Source organism: Pocillopora verrucosa, chromosome 6 (genome assembly GCF_036669915.1).
Source record: "Pocillopora verrucosa isolate sample1 chromosome 6, ASM3666991v2, whole genome shotgun sequence".
Taxonomy (NCBI): Eukaryota; Metazoa; Cnidaria; class Anthozoa; order Scleractinia; family Pocilloporidae; genus Pocillopora; species Pocillopora verrucosa.
Genome location: NC_089317.1, coordinates 1,895,460 through 1,913,830, shown reverse-complemented (window position 1 = coordinate 1,913,830; position 18,371 = coordinate 1,895,460). Strand labels below are relative to the sequence as shown.

The following is an 18,371-nucleotide window of genomic DNA, read 5'->3' as shown; positions in this document are numbered from 1 at the left end:
CAGTAAAAAGCTCTTTGCAATCATCCGATGAGGCAGAAATCGCGAAGTTAGGTTAGTCTAAATGGAAAATTTCGAATAAACGACTGTAGAAATTATCGCGCGCTGCGCGAATTTGACACATCAGGCCGGAAATAGTCTTAAATAAAGATGAATCGACATCTCTTCAACTCATGAGCGCGCTCTCATGACTTGTTTTCCAACCTGGTGTTGACAGCACCTTTTTTGAGCCAAACCTCCTAATAACTGCGCAGATTGGATTTCAAAACAAACATCCCAAAAGTGCTTCGCTAGCGTTTCACAAAATGCTTTTTTAGCACATTTCTTGTTTATCGACTTGCGACCTATACGTAATGACATGAAAAACACAAGCACGCACTTTAGGAATCCCAAAATAGCCCTAATATGAACACGTATTTGCCTTGCACGGAAGTCGCTGATCTATAAAAGTTTAATTATTTCCCGACTCAAAAGTGCGCTAGAAACGGAAAGAAATAAAATATGAATGTTATCATGAACAAAACAAAGTGCGCACATATTCGACAAGAACATCGTAGCGAGAAAAACTGGTCACCTTTCTTCACACCGAGGTGAACATGTCATGCAAATCGGGATTAATAGGAAACCAAGATTTGGAAGTGTTATATACTACGCCTTCATGAGTCACAACAATAGCACGAAAAGTAAATACCATTGTTCGACGTAAGATTTTATGTTAGAGACATCTTAAAAACACTTTTTCACTCTCATTTCAGCGTCTACCAAGGAACACAACAAAGACAAGGAGACCTCCAGCGACTCGACTACGAGCACGAACACCACCGGCAACTCGACTACGACTACTTTAACAATTCGACAACGACAGACACTTCTAAAGACTCGACTAGAAGTTCGGACACCAACAACGAGTCGACTTGGAGGATGGGTGACGCAGATATTGCAGATTATGGAATCGTTTTCTCGTTTTCCCATCGAGCCAATTAAGCGACTTCCTATTTCTTGTTTTAGATCATGACAACAGAGGCGATGATTTAGAATTACCATTTAAGGCAAGCTCGGTTTTAAATCTTTGACGCAACATGCCCAAACGTATAATTTTACTTGGCGCAAAAGTCCGTCCTTCGACCTGGTTGAAATATTATACTCGAAAAAGAGCCAGACAGGATTAGGCAAGGAAACTTTCTTTCAAAACGCTTCGTAAGCATGCTTAGAAAGCACTTTTCTGCGGTCAAAATTGGCAGCTGTCAAGATCGTGAATATGATACTTCAGTTTCGGTGCACCTCGCTATAAAAAGCACCGATCTGGCGTCAGTTAAAGTAATCGTTGAGTAAAGTTGAGCGTCTACTTCTGCTGATCTCAGTGAGTCAACTTGTTCGTAAACCACAGTTACTCGAAAGTATGCCTTGTAAACCTACGCCATGTCCCCCTCCAGATCCGAAGCCACCGAGATCAAGACCAACGAAACCCTTACGACGACTCCGTTAAGGAAAAGGTCTGCCAAAAATTTCCTCTTTATCCACTCAGTGTAAATAGTTGCAACTTCTCGTGCCACGAGTCAGTCATATTCTCACTCAATTATTTTTAATTTTGCTGTGCGTTCCTCTTGATGGTTTGGAATGCCATAGGTCAGTAAAATCTATTTTTCGAGTGAAACTAATCGTAAATATAATCCTCGCTTTAAAAAGCGCGAAGCATCTTAAAACAAATGACCAAAATGATAAACAACGTAGCTTATATATTTTTGTCATCGATCGTTATTGCTATCGAGAGTAAGAGATGACAAGCTACTCGCGAACCATCTCTCTAAAATGCCCGGAAGATCCAACGCAATCGCTAATGTTGTCCGCGACGCAAGTTATAGATGCAAAAAGCAAGTCAAAAGATCTACCGGATTTCTTAACCGGGGTACACGCGGTCCTCAGCCGCAACGCTTCCTCGCGATGTTGCGAATAACTACAGCTCGAAATAAACCGTGACAACATGGCGGAACTCAGCGCTTCCTTCATCGATCGCTTTCTCGCGATGTTGCGAAGAACAACTGCTTGAATTAAACCATCATTAGCACATTATATTGTTAGCAAATCATTTTTCTTTTCCTATTTTGACATGTTTCTCTCTAGTTTAGCCTGGAGGATATCCTGCTTCAAACTGAAATTATTATTTTTAGCGGTTACAACAGCATTAGCTAGGGTCAAACGCGTAAATACGCAAAGCGAATTACAAAAATTTTAACCGACGGAATACATAGTATTTTAATATCTAACTGCTAACTAGTTGGTTAGCTCATGTTAATTTTTTTGAAAGGTGGAAATAAAGTAAAGAGCCATTACACAGTTGAAGATTAAGCATAATACTTTACTTTCGGTCTACGACTTTCTCTAGTCATGCTTATGAAATTAGGGTTCGGTGAGTCAAACCAATATAAACTTGTTCAAGTAAGCGCATTGCCTTCTTCCTGTCTTTCAGGAACTTCAAGAGCAAAACGGACGAAGAGAGTAGATGACGACCTTGATGATACTTCAAGAAACCGAAGAATTATCTCTTTGACCTGTTCTTGCGTTCTTCAAGCAAACAAGCATTAGACGTTAAAAGTAAAGGAACTGTTAACAATAGACATTTCGTAATTTTGTCAGAGTTCATCACAGTAAATCATAGAATAATTATTCGTTTATTCTTCGCAATTGAAAGGATATCACATCGATGTAGAAATAAATGTAACACTTTTCTCTTCTTGCACATAAATTTGGCTCGCTGTGTGTATTTACGCGATGTCCTTGTTATTGTAAGATATGGCGATACCACAATTTGTATTTATGCGCACAATGAACGCAAGACTTTGCGATGAAACAATTTCATCAGCATTATAATCAAAATATAAGGAATGATAAACTGACGCGTTCGCGCCTAAAATTCTTTTCGCTAACGAAATTTGGTTAAGAAATTACAAAAGAGCATTCCTTGATCCCAGACGCGCCCGGTTCGAGATCTACGATATCTTGCACGCGTTTCATAGTGTAACACGTTCGTTTGTTCAGACACAAGCTTATAAACACAATCTTAGCCGCATGAAAATTGCAACTCAATGGACTGTGAATTGTCGTCAATCAAGTTGCCTAAATCGTCAGATAGGCCGACACATTCTAAGACAAAAATGAATGGCCCTTACATGCCCAAGACATTCAAGATGATGGCATAGAATGCAAAATGTCTCGATTGGGGTTCCCCGCGGGAAAATCATAAATTAAAGGGATTACATTTTGAAAATTTGAACATGGATGAATAGAAACTTCAGTAAAAAGCTCTTTGAAATCATCCCATGAGGCAGAAATCGCGAAGTTAGGTTAGTCTAAATGGAAAATTTCGAATAAACGACTGTGGAAATTATCGCGCGCTGCGCGAATCTGACACATCAGGCCGGAAATAGTCTTAAATAAAGATGAATCGACATCTCTTCAACTCATGAGCGCGCTCTCATGACTTGTTTTCCAACCTGGTGTTGACAGCACCTTTTTTGAGCCAAACCTCCTAATCACTGCGCAGATTGGATTTCAAAACAAACATCCCAAAAGTGCTTCGCTAGCGTTTCACTAAATGCTTTTTTAGCACATTTCTTGTTTATCGACTTCCGACTTCTACGAAATGACATGAAAAACACAAGCACGCACTTTAGGAATCCCAAAATAGCCCCAATATGGACACGAATTTGCCTTGCACGGAAGTCGCTGATCTATAAAAGTTTAATTATTTCCCGACTCAAAAGTGCGCTAGAAACGGAAAGAAATAAAATATGAATGTTATCATAAACAAAACAAAGTGCGCAAATATTCGGCGAGAACATCATAGCGAGAAAAGCAGGTCGCCTTTCTTCACACCGAGGTGAACATGTCATGCAAATCGGGATTAATAGGAAACCAAGACTGGTAAGTGTTATATACTACGTCTTCATGGGTCACGAACAATAGCACGAAAAATAAGTACCATTGTTCGACGTACGATTCTATGGTAGAGACATCTTAAAAACACTTTTTCATTCTCATTTCAGCGTCTACCAAAACCGACAACAAAGACAAGGACACCTCTAGCGACTCGACTACGAGCACGAACACCACCGACAACTCGACTACGACGACAAACACTTCTAAAGACTCGACTAGAAGTTCGGACACCAAGATCGAGTCGACTTGGAGGATGGGTGACGCAGAGATGGTAGATTATGGAATCGTTTTCTCGTTTTCCTATCGAGCAAATTAAGCGACTTCCTATTTCCTTTTTTTTTAGATCACGACAACAAAGGCGGGGATTTAGAATGACCATTTAAGGTAAGCCCGGTTTTAAATCTTTGACACAACATACCCAAACGTAAAATTTTACTTGGCGTCCTTCGACCTGGTTGAAATATTATACTCGAAAAAGAGCCAGACAGCATTAGGCAAAGAAACATTGTTTCAAAATGCTTCGTAAGCATGCTTAGAAAGCACTTTCTGCGGTCAAAATTGGCAGCTGTCAAGATCGTGAATATGATACTTCAGTTTTGGCGCACCTCGCTATAAAAAGCACCGATCTGGCGTCAGTTAAAGTAATCGTTGAGTAAAGTTGAGCGTCTACCTCTCCTGATCTCAGTGAGTCAACTTGTTTGTAAACCACAGTTACTCGAAAGTATGCCTTGTAAACCTACGCCAAGTCCCCCTCCAGATCCGAAGCCACCGAGATCAAGACCAACGAAGCCCTGAAGTCGACTCCGTTAAGGAAAAGGTCTGCCAAAAATTTCCTCTTTATCCACTCAGTGTAAATAGTTGCAACTTCTCGTGCCACGAGTCAGTCATATTCTCACTCAATTATTTTTAATTTTGCTGTGCGTTCCTCTTGATGGTTTGGAATGCCATAGGTCAGTAAAATCTATTTTTCGAGTGAAACTAATCGTAAATATAATCCTCGCTTTAAAAAGCGCCAAGCATCTTAAAACAAATGACCAAAATGATAAACAACGTAGCTTATATATTTTTGTCATCGATCGTTATTGCTGTCGAGAGTAAGAGATGACAAGCTACTCGCGAACCATCTCTCTAAAATGCCCGGAAGATCCAACGCAATCGCTAATGTTGTCCGCGACGCAAGTTATAGATGCAAAAAACAAGTCAAAAGATCTACCGGATTTCTTAACCGAGGTACACGCGGTCCTCAGCCGCAACGCTTCCTCGCGATGTTGCGAATAACATCAGCTCGAAATAAACCGTGACAACATGGCGGAACTCAGCGCTTCCTTCATCGATCGCTTTCTTGCGATGTTGCGAAGAACAACTGCTTGAATTAAACCATCATTAGCACATTATATTGTTAGCAAATCATTTTTCTTTTCCTATTTTGACATGTTTCTCTCTAGTTTAGCCTGGAGGACATCCTGCTCCGAACTGAAATTATTTTTTTTAGCGGTTACAACAGCATTAGCTAGGGTCAAACGCGTAAATACGCAAAGCGAATTGCAAAAATTTTAACCGACGGAATACATAGTATTTTAATATCTAACAGCTAAGTAGTTGGTTAGCTCATGTTAATTTTCTTGAAAGGTGGAAGTAAAGTAAAGAGCCATTACACAGTTGAAGATTAAGCATAATACTTTACTTTCGGTCTACGACTTTCTCTAGTCATGCGTATGAAATTAGGGTTCGGTGAGTCAAACCAATATAAACTTGTTTAAGTAAGCGCATTGCCTTCTTCCTGTCTTTCAGGAACTTCAAGAGCAAAACGGACGAAGAGAGTAGATGACGACCTTGATGATACTTCAAGAAACCGAAGAATTATCTCTTTGACCTGTTCTTGCGTTCTTCAAGCAAACAAGCATTAGACGTTAAAAGTAAAGGAACTGTTAACAATAGACATTTCGTAATTTTGTCAGAGTTCACCACAGTAAATCATAGAATAATTATTCGTTTATTCTTCGCAATTGAAAGGATATCACATCGATGTAGAAATAAATGTAACACTTTTCTCTTCTTGCACATAAATTTGGCTCGCTGTGTGTTTACTCGATATCCTTGTTATTGTAAGATATGGCGATACCACAATTTGTATTTATGCGCACAATGAACGCAAGACTTTGCGATGAAACAATTTCATCAGTATTATAATCAAAATATAAGGAATGATAAACTGACGCGGTCGCGCCTAAAATTCTCTTCGCTAACGAAATTTGGTTAAGAAATTACAAAAGAGTATTCCTTGATCCCAGACGCGCCCGGTACGAGATCTACGATATCTTGCACGGTTTCATAGTGTAACACGTTCGTTTGTTCAGACACAAGCTTAGAAACACAATCTTAGCCGCATGAAAATTGCAACTCAGTGGACTGTGAATTGTTGTCAATCAAGTTGCTTAAATCGTCAGATAGGCCGACAAGTTCTTAAATTACAAAAGGTTGCATCTCATTGAAGAAGGTGGTAGACTGGCTTTTGAGGAACAAGAAACAGATTGTATCTGCTTAATCCCTTAAATCTAAAGTATGCCCGGGAAATCTTGTGCTTGCAGCAACTCAACCAAAGACGCTGGTTATCCATGCCACAAAGCAGACTGTCCTACCTTAAAAAATGAAGCATGTAAAGATAACTGTACAAAGCACCACTGTAAGTTATGTTTCTCTATTGCGAGATTTGAAAAAAACAGCGTCTGACAGAAAATTCTTCTCCGCTTTCCCAGGTTGGTGCGAAAAGTGCGTTATACTCTAAAAAGTAGGTAAGTTTCCAAGTGTGGCAAATAACGTAGATGCAAAGGTCACTGTCAATCTATATCAAACCAAACGGGGTGTCAAACATGGCAGACATGACCTGCACTTTTTCAGCTTGAATATCCACTTACAGCTAGCTTTCAAGATTTTTAGCGATACAATTGTGCGAAGTTGCATGAGTTACGAGCGCGATCACGTTCCCACGTTGCGTAAATACGATCTACAGCAATTTCAAAACAATTAATTGATGCCCGCGTTCAAAGGTCTCATGTGCGCAATGCTTGTCGTATCGCGTCAGCCTAAACAAACAAACAGAGCTTGAGTGGCCATAAAAAAAACTGCAAACCAATGCTGTTGACGTCGTGCTTCACTTGCATTTTTTTCAATGTGCCATGAAAGCACATTTTTGTTAATCAATGACCGACCACCGCGTTGAATAAAATGAAAACCTTATAAGGGCAACTGTCTCGATAAACAAAGATGCTCCGGAAATAGCTTAGAATTCCACCCGCGTATTTTGTGGAGCAAAGATGTGCGGATCTACGACTGTGGCAAAACACAGCTAAGAAGGGAACCCGAGGCTATTTCTTGCCAATTTATAGCAACTTTCCAACAAATATATAAACTGGCCGATACGTTAGTAACCAATGTTTTGTTTCATGAAGCTTTGAAAATAATAAATTTAGCACAAAGCGATCTTGTTCGCTGCAATATGACAGCAGGATAATTGAAACTCTGTGGGTTGTAAACTGTCAATCAATCAAATTAAGATTCAAGACCTTGTTCCGCACTAGTCTATGCTTCGTTCATTGAGGCTCTGCACCAACTTTCGGGGAGCAAGAAACTTTTCATTTGCTGTGCTTAACTAAAGCCCTGATATGCCTGGAAAATCGTGCGCTTGTTGCAACTCCACGAAGGACGCTAGCTACCATCGTCCATGTGGCCACTGTACCTCTAAATGCAAAGACGGTTGTCGAAAAGGCCAGTGTAAGTAGTGGTTTATCTTTAATGGGCTTGAAAACGCCAAATACCACTAAAGATTTATTCGTTCCTCACCATTCCAGGTTCGTGTAAACATGATGACTGCTGGTGTGTTTTGCTCTGATGATTTCAAGTAAGTTTTAAGCACAAGTTCCCATCTTTCTTTAACCAGTCATGCGGGGTTTTACAACATGGCGGAAACGATCAGCGTTTCTTCATCGATCGCTAAACACGTACTTAATCTTCCTTTCAATTGTTTTTCAGGTTGGCGCGAATGATCAGTGATTTAAAAGGTAAATGTTTGATACTCTTTCGAAAGTCGTTACTGTTTTTATACTGTTTTCTATTCTAATTCGGTTATTTACGCCATAAGCGAAAGATTTAACCCTCTGAGTGCTTAGCATAACATACCATTTCCTAATATCTTTGGAACCAGAATTGTTTAATCTCTTCATGCACAGTAGCAAAATACACATTATCGCTTAGTTGCCTCATTTTGGCTTACACTAAGACATCGAAAATAATTCTGGCGAGTGTAGCAGAGAGATCTCTCGTTTCTGAGTTCACATCGACTCTTTCACCATCCACACAGATTGTTGTATTCATTGTAAACTATACTCAATCAGATTTTCTCGCCTTTCAGATGCCAAAGACCAAGTTTTAGCCCTTTTGCAGTAGGACCGATCCAGTTTGTCGTGTTCAATTACTTGGAGTCGTCACAATTTGTTCACGTTGCGAAGCCTAAAACAAAATTGTTCCCTCGTATAACGAAGGCAATTGTAGTCGAGCTTGAGTTTGCAGATGATTATGGTTTTCACAAAGTTTATGATCATAGTTCGTTTAGCTTGAAATCGATTGTATTTGGGTTAGTTCTTAGTTAGGGTTCTCACTTCTAAAAGATTTCACAATCGAGTTTTTCTCAACCTAAGACACTTTTGGAACGTATGATTTCTAGTGCTGTTTATATGATCTACGTTCGACGACAAAGCATTGTAACTCATCATTCAGCTCGCGGAGAGGAGAAAGCAGAAGAACTAATGTAAAAGATCAGACAGAGATAGAGTCAATAAACATTACAACAAAAGTAGTTTGAGTTGTGTTCTTGTTCTTGAGTTATCAGCAGTGTTTCTACAGCAGATATTCGAGACTCAGTATCCCTTCCGATGTCAAACAAAATCGATAGCACAGAAATTCGAGAAGGCACGACAGGATGTCTCAAAATGGGTTATTTACCAGAATATTGAAAGGAATATTGAGGGCTACAGTTTATGGCATTAATCCAGAGAGATACCACTACCGTCGACATTTTAAAGGCATCAGTAAACAGACCCATTGGCGCCCGAGAAAGTGGATATGAAATGATGTTGAGCGAAATATGCAAAATACTTCAAACGAGAAGTCGGCCCATGAAGTTTAGGTATTGAAAGCTAGGCAATCTAGAGTTGAACTGCAGTAGGATGGAAAATTCGTTTGAATTTCTGTTGAATGCAGATCAAGAAACTCAAAACAATCTTCACGCGCATTTTGAGACGATTACTTTTTTTGCACAAATGGAGAATAAAAAGGAATTTCAAAGCAAGAATATCTTGAAGAACTGCTTTGTTAGCACTTATTACACGCGATATAAGTTTATTTCAATCATTCAGTTCTTAGACAGTTTCTCATACGAGGTGCAAAGTTTGAAAGATTCTCGTTTTGTCTGAGTGCAGATATGAATTAAACAAATTTTAACCCGAGACGCGTTCATTGTTTTTCATCACAACTAACTGACGCAACCAAACAACCCACCTATGAGGAAGACGAATGATGAGAAAATGACAAGGACGGCCGCGTAAAAACCAATCGGTAAAACCAGTTTCAGACATGTGAATACAATCAAATGTCAAATATGGAAGTATGACGTGAGAGTCTAATTCGTGGAAAAAACTAGGCAAGCATAAAGCGCACTATCATACCGAGCAGGCAAACGCGTTTTCGACAGTCAATAAATTCTCTCGTTTTCGACAGTCAATAAGTTCTTGATTCTACCAAGGAGATGTCGGGCGGTTGTGGAAATTCGACATGTGATGCAAGTTATGGTAATGCTTGTGATCCTTGACTTAAACTGCTATAATCACGATCTGCCTATTCTTGTTTTATTATTCTGCTTTTCGACATAACCAACCGTTTATTTTACCTTCATTTTCAGACAAATGTTGCTGCTGTATTCTGTAAACAGGCGCTCATGGGGTAAGCTTAACTTAAATTCTGAAGTCCCGCTTAGTGTGGTTTTCAGTCGTTCGTTCAATATGGCGGCGTAACACTGCAACAAATTTCGTCGTAATCCACTCAGTATAAATTGTTGCACTTTTCACGCCACGAGTCAGTGATATTCTTACTCACTTACTTTTAACTTTTTTGTGCCTTCCTCTTAAAACAAATGACAAAAATGATAAACAATGAAGCTTATATATATGTTCTTGCTGTCTAGAGGAAGAGTCCACGAGCTACTGGCGAACCAGCTCCCTAAAATGCCCGGAAGATCCAATACAACCGCAAATGTTGTCCGCAACGCAAGCTATAGATGCGAAAAAACAAGTCAAAATATCTAACACAGCTCTTAACTGAGGTACACGCGGTCCTCGGCCGCAACGCTTTTTGCGATTTTGCGAGAAGAACAACTGCTCGAAGTAAACCATTACAACATGGCAGAAATCTTGTCCTCGATCGCTTAACATGTACTAAATCTTCCTTTCCATTGTTTTTCAGGTTGGCGCGAATGATCAGTGATTTAAAAGGTAAATTTTCGATACTCTTTCGAAAGTGGTCATTGTTTTTATACTGTTTTCTATTCTAGTTCGGTTATTCGCGCAATAGCGATAGATTTAACCGTGGAGAAAGAGTGCTTAGCATAACAAATCATTTCTTAATGTCTTTCGAACCAGAATTGCACAGAATTGCTTCATGCACAGTAGCAAAATACACATTATCGCGTAATTGCTTCGTTTGGCTTACACCAAGAAGTTGAAATAACTCTGTCGAGTAAAGCAAAGAGATCTCTCGTTTCTGAATTCAAACCGGCTCGTTTACCATCCGTTCAGACTTATGTAATCATTGTCATTTATACTTAATCAGATTTCCTCGCCTTTCAGATGCCAAAGACCAAGTTTTAGAAGGAGGAATAATGAAGCCCTTTTGCACAAGGACTGATGCGTTTCTCGAGTTCAATTACTTGCAGTTATCACTATTTGTTTGCGTTGCGAAGCCTAAAATAGAATTGTTCCCTCATATAACGAAGGCAATTGTAGTCGAGCTGGAGTTAGCAGATGGTTATTCTTTTCACAAAGTTTATGATCAAAGTTCGTTTAGCTTGAAATGGATTGTATTTGGATTAGTTCTTAGTTAGGGTTCTCACCTCTAAGAGATTTCACGGTCGAGTTTTTCTCAACCTAAGACACTTTTGGAACGTATGATTTCTGGTGCTGTTTATTTGACCTACGTTCGATGACAAAGCATTGTAACTCATCATACCGCTTGCGGAAAGGAGAAAGCAGAAGAACTGATGTAAAAGATCTGACAGAGATAGAGTCAATAAACATTCCAGCAAAATTAGTTTGAGTTGTGCTCTTGTTAATAAGTTATTAGCGGTGTTTTCACAGCAGATATTCGAGACTCAGTATCCCCACCGATATAAAACAAAATCGATAGCACAGAAATTCGAGAAGGCACGACAGGATGTCTCAAAATGGGTTATTTACCAGAATATTGCGAGGAATATTGAGGGCTACAGTCCACAGCATCAATCAAGAGAGATACCACTACCATAGACATTTTAAGGGCATCACTAAACAGACCCGTTGGCGCCAGAACCAAATTGCATTCGCCCTAGCGAGGAAGGAGGAAACGCTTGTAAGCCTCGACTTAAATTGCTTATTCTTGTTTTATTTCTCTGCTTTTAAACATAACGAACCATTTGTTTTACCTTCACTTTCAACATGTGGTTGCTGTTGTATTCTGAAAACAGGCGCTTATGGGGTAAGCTTAACTTAAATTCTGAAGTCCCGCTTAGTGTGGGTTTCAGTCGTTGTTCAATATGGCGGCGATAACACAGCAGCGTTTTCAATAGATTCAAGTTTTCTACTTCGCGATCTACTGTTCTCGTCGTCTTAGGCTTTTCTCAGACTCGATTCTCGACTCTCGATTCAAGAGTATGCTAGATGAAATCTTTCGTCTTAAATTCACACCAAGCTGCGTAGTCTTTGAGCTCGATTTGAGAATTGCGCTTTTTATTTCAATGATCAACATTATTTATTGTTCGTACAAGATGGCGGATAGTGTCATCAAATCTAATAGAGAAAAGCATTTAAACACAATATTCGATCAAACAGTCCATGCTACAGTCATCTAAAGCCACAATTTCTGTATGAACGAAACAACGATCAAGAAAACCGAATTTGCGCAAAGAACCATTGAAAATAAAGCAAGTAAAGTGTAAGAGCGTGGGAACACATTTGCGTCGTGGATAGGTAGCCACGAGATGCACTTTTTCTGAAGGCCAAGTTGATGGACATCAACTCCCATAGTCTCCCATATAAATGGAGAGAAGGAAATAATTTTGTGATTCCAGTTTAACAGACTCACATGCATAACAGCAAAAAAGGCTTATAATAAATTAGTACACGAAGTACGCAGACGCAACTTTGTCGCCACGTAGTAAAAGCACTGATCTGGCTTCAGCCATAATAAAGTTGAGCGTCTACCTTGGCTGGTCGCTGTGAGTCAACTTTTTCGTACACTACAGCCACTGAAAATTATGTCAAAACCAACGCCGAATCCCACTCCAGAACCGTCGCCGGAACCAAAGCCATCAAAGCCGAAGAAGGGCTGAAATCGACTCTGTTAAGGATTTGAAAAGGTCTGCAACAAATTTCATCCTCATCCACTCAGTATAATTTGTTGCAACACTTCGCACCACGAGTCAGTGATATTCTTACTCACTTATTTTTAACTTTGTTGTGCTTTCCTCTTAAAACAAATGACAAAAATGATAAACACTGAAGGTTATATATCGTTGTGATCGATCGTTCCGCTGTCGAGAGGATGAGTCCACGAGCTACTGGCGAACCAGCTCTATAAAATGCCCAGAAGATCCAATACAACCGCAAATGTTGTCCGCGACGCAAGTTATAGATGCGAAAAAACAAGTCAAAAGATCTAACACAGCTCTAAACAGAGGTGCACGCGGTCTTCGGCCGCAACGCTTTTTGCGATTTTGCGAGAAGAACAGCTGCTCGAAGTAAACCATTACAAAATGGCGGAAATCTTCCTTCATCGATCGCTCAACACCTACTAAATCTTCCTTTCCATTGTTTTTCAGGTTGGCGCGAATGATCAGTGATTTAAAAGGTAAATTTTCGATACTCTTTCGAAAGTGGTTTTTATTTTAATACTGTTTTCTATTCTAGTTCGGTTATTCGCGCAATAGGCGATAGATTTAACCCTGGAGAAAAAGTGCTTAGCATAAAAAACCATTTCTTATGTCTTTGGAACCAGAATTGTTTAATCTCTTCATGCACAATAGCAAAATACACATTATCACGTAATTGCCTCGTTTTGGCTTACACTAAGACGTTGAAATAATTCTGTCGAGTGTAGTGAAGCGATCTCTCGTTTATGAATTCAAACCGACTCGTTTACCATCCGTTCAGACTTCTGTTACCATTGTCATTTATACTTAATCAGATTTCCTCGCCTTTCAGATGCCAAACACCAAGTTTTAGAAAGAGGAACAATGAAGCCTTTTTGCACAAGGACTGATGCGTTTCTCGTGTTCAATTACTTGCAGTTGTCACTATTTGTTCGCGTTGCGAAGCCTCAAACAAAATTATTCACTCGTATAACGAAGACAATTGTAGTCGAGCTGTAGTTTGCAGATGATTATGGTTTTCAAAAATTTTATGATCAAAGTTCGTTTAGCTTGACATGGTTTGTATTTGGGTTAGTTCTTAGTTAGAGCCCTCACTTCTAAGAGATTTCACGATCGATTTTTTTCTCAACCTAAGACACTTATGGAACGTATGATTTATAGTGCTGTTTATTTGACCTACGTTCGATGACAAAGCATTGTAACATTCAAGTCAATCTTTCACTCGCGGAGAAGAGAAAGCAGAAGAACTGATGTAAAAAATCTGACAAAGATAGAGTCAATAAACATTATAACAAAAGTAGTTTGAGTTTTGTTCTTGTTCCTGAGTAATTAGCAGTGTTTCCACAGCAGACATTTGAGACTCAGTATCCCTACCGATGTCAAACAAAATCGATGGCACAGAAATTCGAGAAGGCACGACAGGATGTTCCAAAATGGGTTATTTACCAGAATATTGCAAAGAATATTAAGGGATACAGTCCACGGCATTAATCAAGAGAGATACCACTACCATAGACATTTTAAGAGCATCAGTAAACAGACCCGTTGGCGCCAGAACCAAATTACCTTCGCATTAGCGAGGGAGGAGGAAACGCTTGTGAGTCTCCACTTAAACTGCTTATTCTTGTTGTAATTCTGTGCTTTTCAACATAACGAACCATTTGTTTTACCTTCACTTTCAACATGTGTTTGCTATTGTAGTCTGCGAACAGGCGCTCTTGGGGTAAGCTTAACTTAAATTCTGAAGTCCTGCTAAGTGTAGGTTTCAGTCGTTTGTTCAATATGGCGGCGTAACAGTGGCATTTTCAATAGATTCAAGTTTTCTACTTTGCGGTCTACTTTTTGTTCTCGTCGTCTTCGGCTTTTCTCGGACTCGATTCTCGATTCAAGGGGATGCTAGATGAAATCCTTCGTCTTAATTCACACCAAACTGCGTAGTCTTTGAGCTCGATTTGAGAATTGCGCTTTCTTCTTCGATGATCAGTATTCTTTGTTGTTTTTTCAAGATGGCGGATAGTGGTATCAAATCTAATAGAGAAAAGCATGTAAACACAACATTCGATCTAACAGTCCACGCTTAAGTCATCTAAAGCCACAATTTCCGTATAAACGAAAGGACGATTAAGAAAACCGAATTTGCGTAAAGAACCATTGAAAATAATGCAATTAAAGTGTAAGAGCGAGGGAACACATTTTCGTCATGGATAGGTGGCCATGAGGCGCAATCTCGTGGTATTCGACTTTTCTCGGACTCGATTCTCGATTCACGATTCAAGGGGATGCTAGATCGAATCCTTTGTCTTAAATTCACACCAAACTGCGTAGTCTCTGAGCTCGATTTGAGAATTGCGCTTTCTACTTCGATGATCAACATTGTTTGGTGTTTGTACAAGATGACGGATAGTGGTATCAAATTTGATAGAGAGAAGCATTTAAACACAATATTCGATCTAACAGTCCACGCTTAAGCCATCTAAAGCCACAATTTCTGTATAAACGAAACGATGATCAACAAAACCGAATTTGCGCAAAGAACCATTGAAAATAATGCAATTAAAGTGTAAGAGCGAGGGGACACATCACAGCAATCTAACTGAAGGCAGAGGTGCTGGACATCGACTCATTGTTAACTAAACTTAATTAGATTACCTCGCCTTTCAGAGTAAATAGACCCGTTGGCACCCGACAAAGCAGAAATGAAATGATACTTAGCAAAATATGCGAAATACTTCAAACGGGAAGTCGGCCTACTGGTACTGATTTCAAAATTAGGGTAGTTCATCAATATTCGCGAGATTTTACCGCGAAATGAAGTTTAGGTATCGAAGGCTGAGCAATCTAGAGTTGAACTACAGTAGGCTGGCAAATTCGTTTGAATTTCTGTTGAATGCAGATAAAGAAACTCAAAACAATCTTCACGTGCATTGTAAGACGATTACTTTGTTAGCGCAAATAGAGAATAAAAAAGAATGTCAAAGCAAGAATGCCTTGAAGAACTGCTTTGTTAGCACTTACTATACGCGATATAAGTTTATTTCAATCATTCACTTCTTCGTCAATTTCTCATACGAGGCGCAAAGTTTAAAAGAATTTCGTTTCGTCCGAGTGCAGATATGAATTGAACAAATTTTGACCCGAGGCGCGTTCATTGTTTTTTTATCACAACTAACTGACGCAACCAAACAACCCACCTATGAGGAAGACGAATGATGAGAAAATGACAAGGACGGCCGCGTTTTTTCTGCGGTAAAACCAATTTCGCTCGGTTGATTGATTGAGCGTAATCAGCGAGGAGGGGAGAAATAGGATAATTCACAGACATCTCTACTTAACGCAAAAAACCGTCCTTCGACTTGTTTGAAATATTATACTCGAAAAAGGCCAAATATGATTCGGCAAACTTTGTTTCAAAATGCTTCGTAAGCATGCTTGGTAAGGAGTTTTCTGCATTCAAACTTGGCAGCTGCCAAGATCGTGGTGTCGGTACACCTCGCTATAAAAAACACCGATCTGGCGTCAGCCTGAGTAAAGTTGAGCGTCTACATCTGCTGGTCGCTGTAAGTCAACTTGTTCGTACACTACAGCCACTGAAAATTATGCCAGCAAACCTGGCATAATCCTCCCGATCCGCCACGTCCAAAGCCAGACCCACAATGGGATCCGCCACAACCAGATCTCAATCGAATTTTCGCAAAAAACCATCGAAAACAAAGCAATTCAAGTGTAAGAACAAGGGAACACATTTGCGTCAGGGATAGCTAGCCATGAGTTGCCATTTAGCTGAAGGCCAAGTTAATGGACATCGACTCCAGCATAGTTTCCCTGATAAATGGAGAGAGGGCAGTAATTTTGTGATTCCAGTTAACAGACTCATATGCATAACAGCAAAAAAAGGCTTATAATAAATTACTACACGAAGTACGCAGACGCAACTTAGTCGCCACGCAATAAGATTGCTTTCATCGCGTCTCGCTATAAAAAGCAGTGATCTGGCGTCAGCTTGAGTTAAGTTGAGCGTCTCTTTCTGCTGGTCGCTGTGAGTCAACTTGTTTGTACGCTACAGTCACTGAAAATTATGCCACCAAAACCAGATCCAACCACTCCAGATCCGTCATATCCAAGGCCGAAACCAAAGCCGAACAAGGGCTGAAATCGACTCTGTTAAGGATTGGAAAAGGTCTGCAACAAATTTCGTCTCAATACACTCAGTGTAAATTGTTGCAACTCATCGCGCCACGAGCCAGTGACATTCTTACTCAATTATTTTTAACTTTGCGTTTCTCTAAAAACAAATTACCAAAATGATAAACAACGTCGCTTATATATTATTGTGATCGATCGTTCTTGCTGTCAAGAGGAAGACCTGACAAGCTACTGGCGAACCAGCTCTCTAAACTGCCCGGAAGATCCAGCACAACCGCAAATGTTGTCCACGACGCAGGTTATAGATGCAAAAAAACAAGTCAAAAGAAATACCACTGCTCTTAACAGAGGTACACGCGATTCTCAGCCGCAACGCTTTCCTGTGATGTTGCGAAAAATAACTGCTCGAAGTAAACCATTACAACATGGCGGAAATCTCCCTTCATCGATCGCTCAACACGTACTAAATCTTCCTTTCAATTGTTTTTCAGGTTGGCACGAATGATCAGTGATTTAAAAGGTAAATTTTTTACACTCTTTCGAAAGTGGTTATTACTTTTATACTGTTTTCTATTCTAATTCGGTTTTTCGCGCCATAAGCGAAAGATTCAACCCTCTATAACTTACCATTTCTTAATATCCAGAATTGTTTAATCTCTTCATGCACAGTAACAAAATACACATTATCGCGTAATTGCTGCGTTTTGGCCTACACTAAGACGTTGGAAATAATTCTGGCGAGTGTAGCAAAGAGATCTCTCGTTTCTGAATTCAAACTGACTCGTCCGCCATTCGTACAGACTTCTGTGATCACTGTTAACTATACTTCATTAGGTTACCTTGTCTTTCAGATGCCAAAGACCAAGTTTTAGAAGGAGGAGTAATGAAGCCCTTTTGCACAAGGACTGATGCAGTTTCTCGTGTTCAATTACTTGCAGTTGTCACTATTTGTTCGCGTTGCGAAGCCTAAAACAAAATTATTCACTAGCATGACGAAAGCAATAGTAGTCGAGCTTGAGTTTGCAGATGATATGATTATGGTTTTCACAAAGGTTATCATCATAGCTCGTTTAGCTTGAAATCGATTCTATTTGGGTTAGTTCTTGGTTAGGATTCTCACTTCCAAGAGATTTCACAATCGAGTATTTCTCAACCTTAGACACTTTTGGAATGTATGATTTCTGACGCTGTTTATTTGAACTACGTTCGATGACAAAGCATTCCAGCATTTCAGTCATCATTCCGCTCGCGGAGAGGAGAAAGCAGAAGAACTGATGTAAAAGTTCTGACAGATATAGGGTCAATAAACTTTACAACAAAAGTAGTTTGAGTTGTGCTCTTGTTCCTGAGTTATTATCAGTGTTTCCGCAGCATATATCATATAAACAGGCACTCACGAGGTAAGCTTAATTTAAATTTTGAAGTCCCGCTTTGTGTGGGTTTGAGTCGTTCGTTCAATATGGCGGCGTAACACAACAGCATTTTCAATAGACTCAAGTTTCCTACCTCGCGGTCTACTTTTTGTTCTCGTGGTCTTCGGCTTTTCTCGGACTCGATTCTCAATTCAAGGGGATGTTAGATGAAATCCTTCATCTTAAATTCATACCAAACTGCGCAATCTTTG

At 39.7% G+C, this 18,371-nt stretch overlaps 1 protein-coding gene and 1 long non-coding RNA gene across 5 annotated transcripts; both read left to right on the top strand.

The window, feature by feature from the left end:
- Positions 1-665: 665 nt before the first annotated feature.
- Positions 666-8,769, top strand: LOC136281772 (uncharacterized). Of its 2 annotated transcripts, XR_010717967.1 has the most exons (10): positions 666-680; positions 753-1,490; positions 2,465-3,918; positions 4,041-4,204; positions 4,277-4,750; positions 5,725-6,616; positions 6,690-6,725; positions 7,782-7,831; positions 7,963-7,991; positions 8,342-8,769. It is a non-coding gene; the product is annotated as an uncharacterized lncRNA (long non-coding RNA). The 2 variants fall into 2 exon arrangements; XR_010717968.1 differs by lacking the exon at positions 4,041-4,204 and having other exon boundaries at positions 8,342-8,768.
- Positions 8,770-9,607: 838 nt separating this feature from the next.
- LOC131780149 (uncharacterized) lies at positions 9,608-18,077 on the top strand. Of its 3 annotated transcripts, XR_010717965.1 has the most exons (9): positions 9,608-9,776; positions 9,887-9,927; positions 10,447-10,475; positions 10,830-11,586; positions 11,702-11,712; positions 13,055-13,083; positions 13,437-14,201; positions 17,239-17,267; positions 17,599-18,077. XR_010717965.1 is itself a non-coding variant. In XM_066168712.1 (7 exons), exons 4-7 carry the CDS (start codon positions 11,413-11,415, stop codon positions 17,715-17,717), a joined length of 333 nt encoding a protein of 110 aa, XP_066024809.1. In that variant the 5' UTR covers positions 9,608-9,776; positions 9,887-9,927; positions 10,447-10,475; positions 10,830-11,412; the 3' UTR covers positions 17,718-18,077. The 3 variants fall into 3 exon arrangements, 2 of the variants coding, with proteins under 2 accessions (XP_066024809.1, XP_058952754.2); XM_066168712.1 differs by lacking the exons at positions 13,437-14,201; positions 17,239-17,267; XM_059096771.2 differs by lacking the exons at positions 11,702-11,712; positions 13,055-13,083; positions 13,437-14,201; positions 17,239-17,267; positions 17,599-18,077 and having other exon boundaries at positions 9,617-9,776; positions 10,830-11,289.
- The last annotated feature ends 294 nt before the right edge of the window (positions 18,078-18,371 follow it).

Coding starts and splice junctions, on each gene's coding strand:
- LOC131780149 (XM_059096771.2), top strand. Junction 9,928..10,446: donor TGTAAACAGGCGCTCATGGG/GTAAGCTTAACT, acceptor ATTGTTTTTCAG/GTTGGCGCGAATGATCAGTG. Junction 10,476..10,829: donor AATGATCAGTGATTTAAAAG/GTAAATTTTCGA, acceptor CTCGCCTTTCAG/ATGCCAAAGACCAAGTTTTA.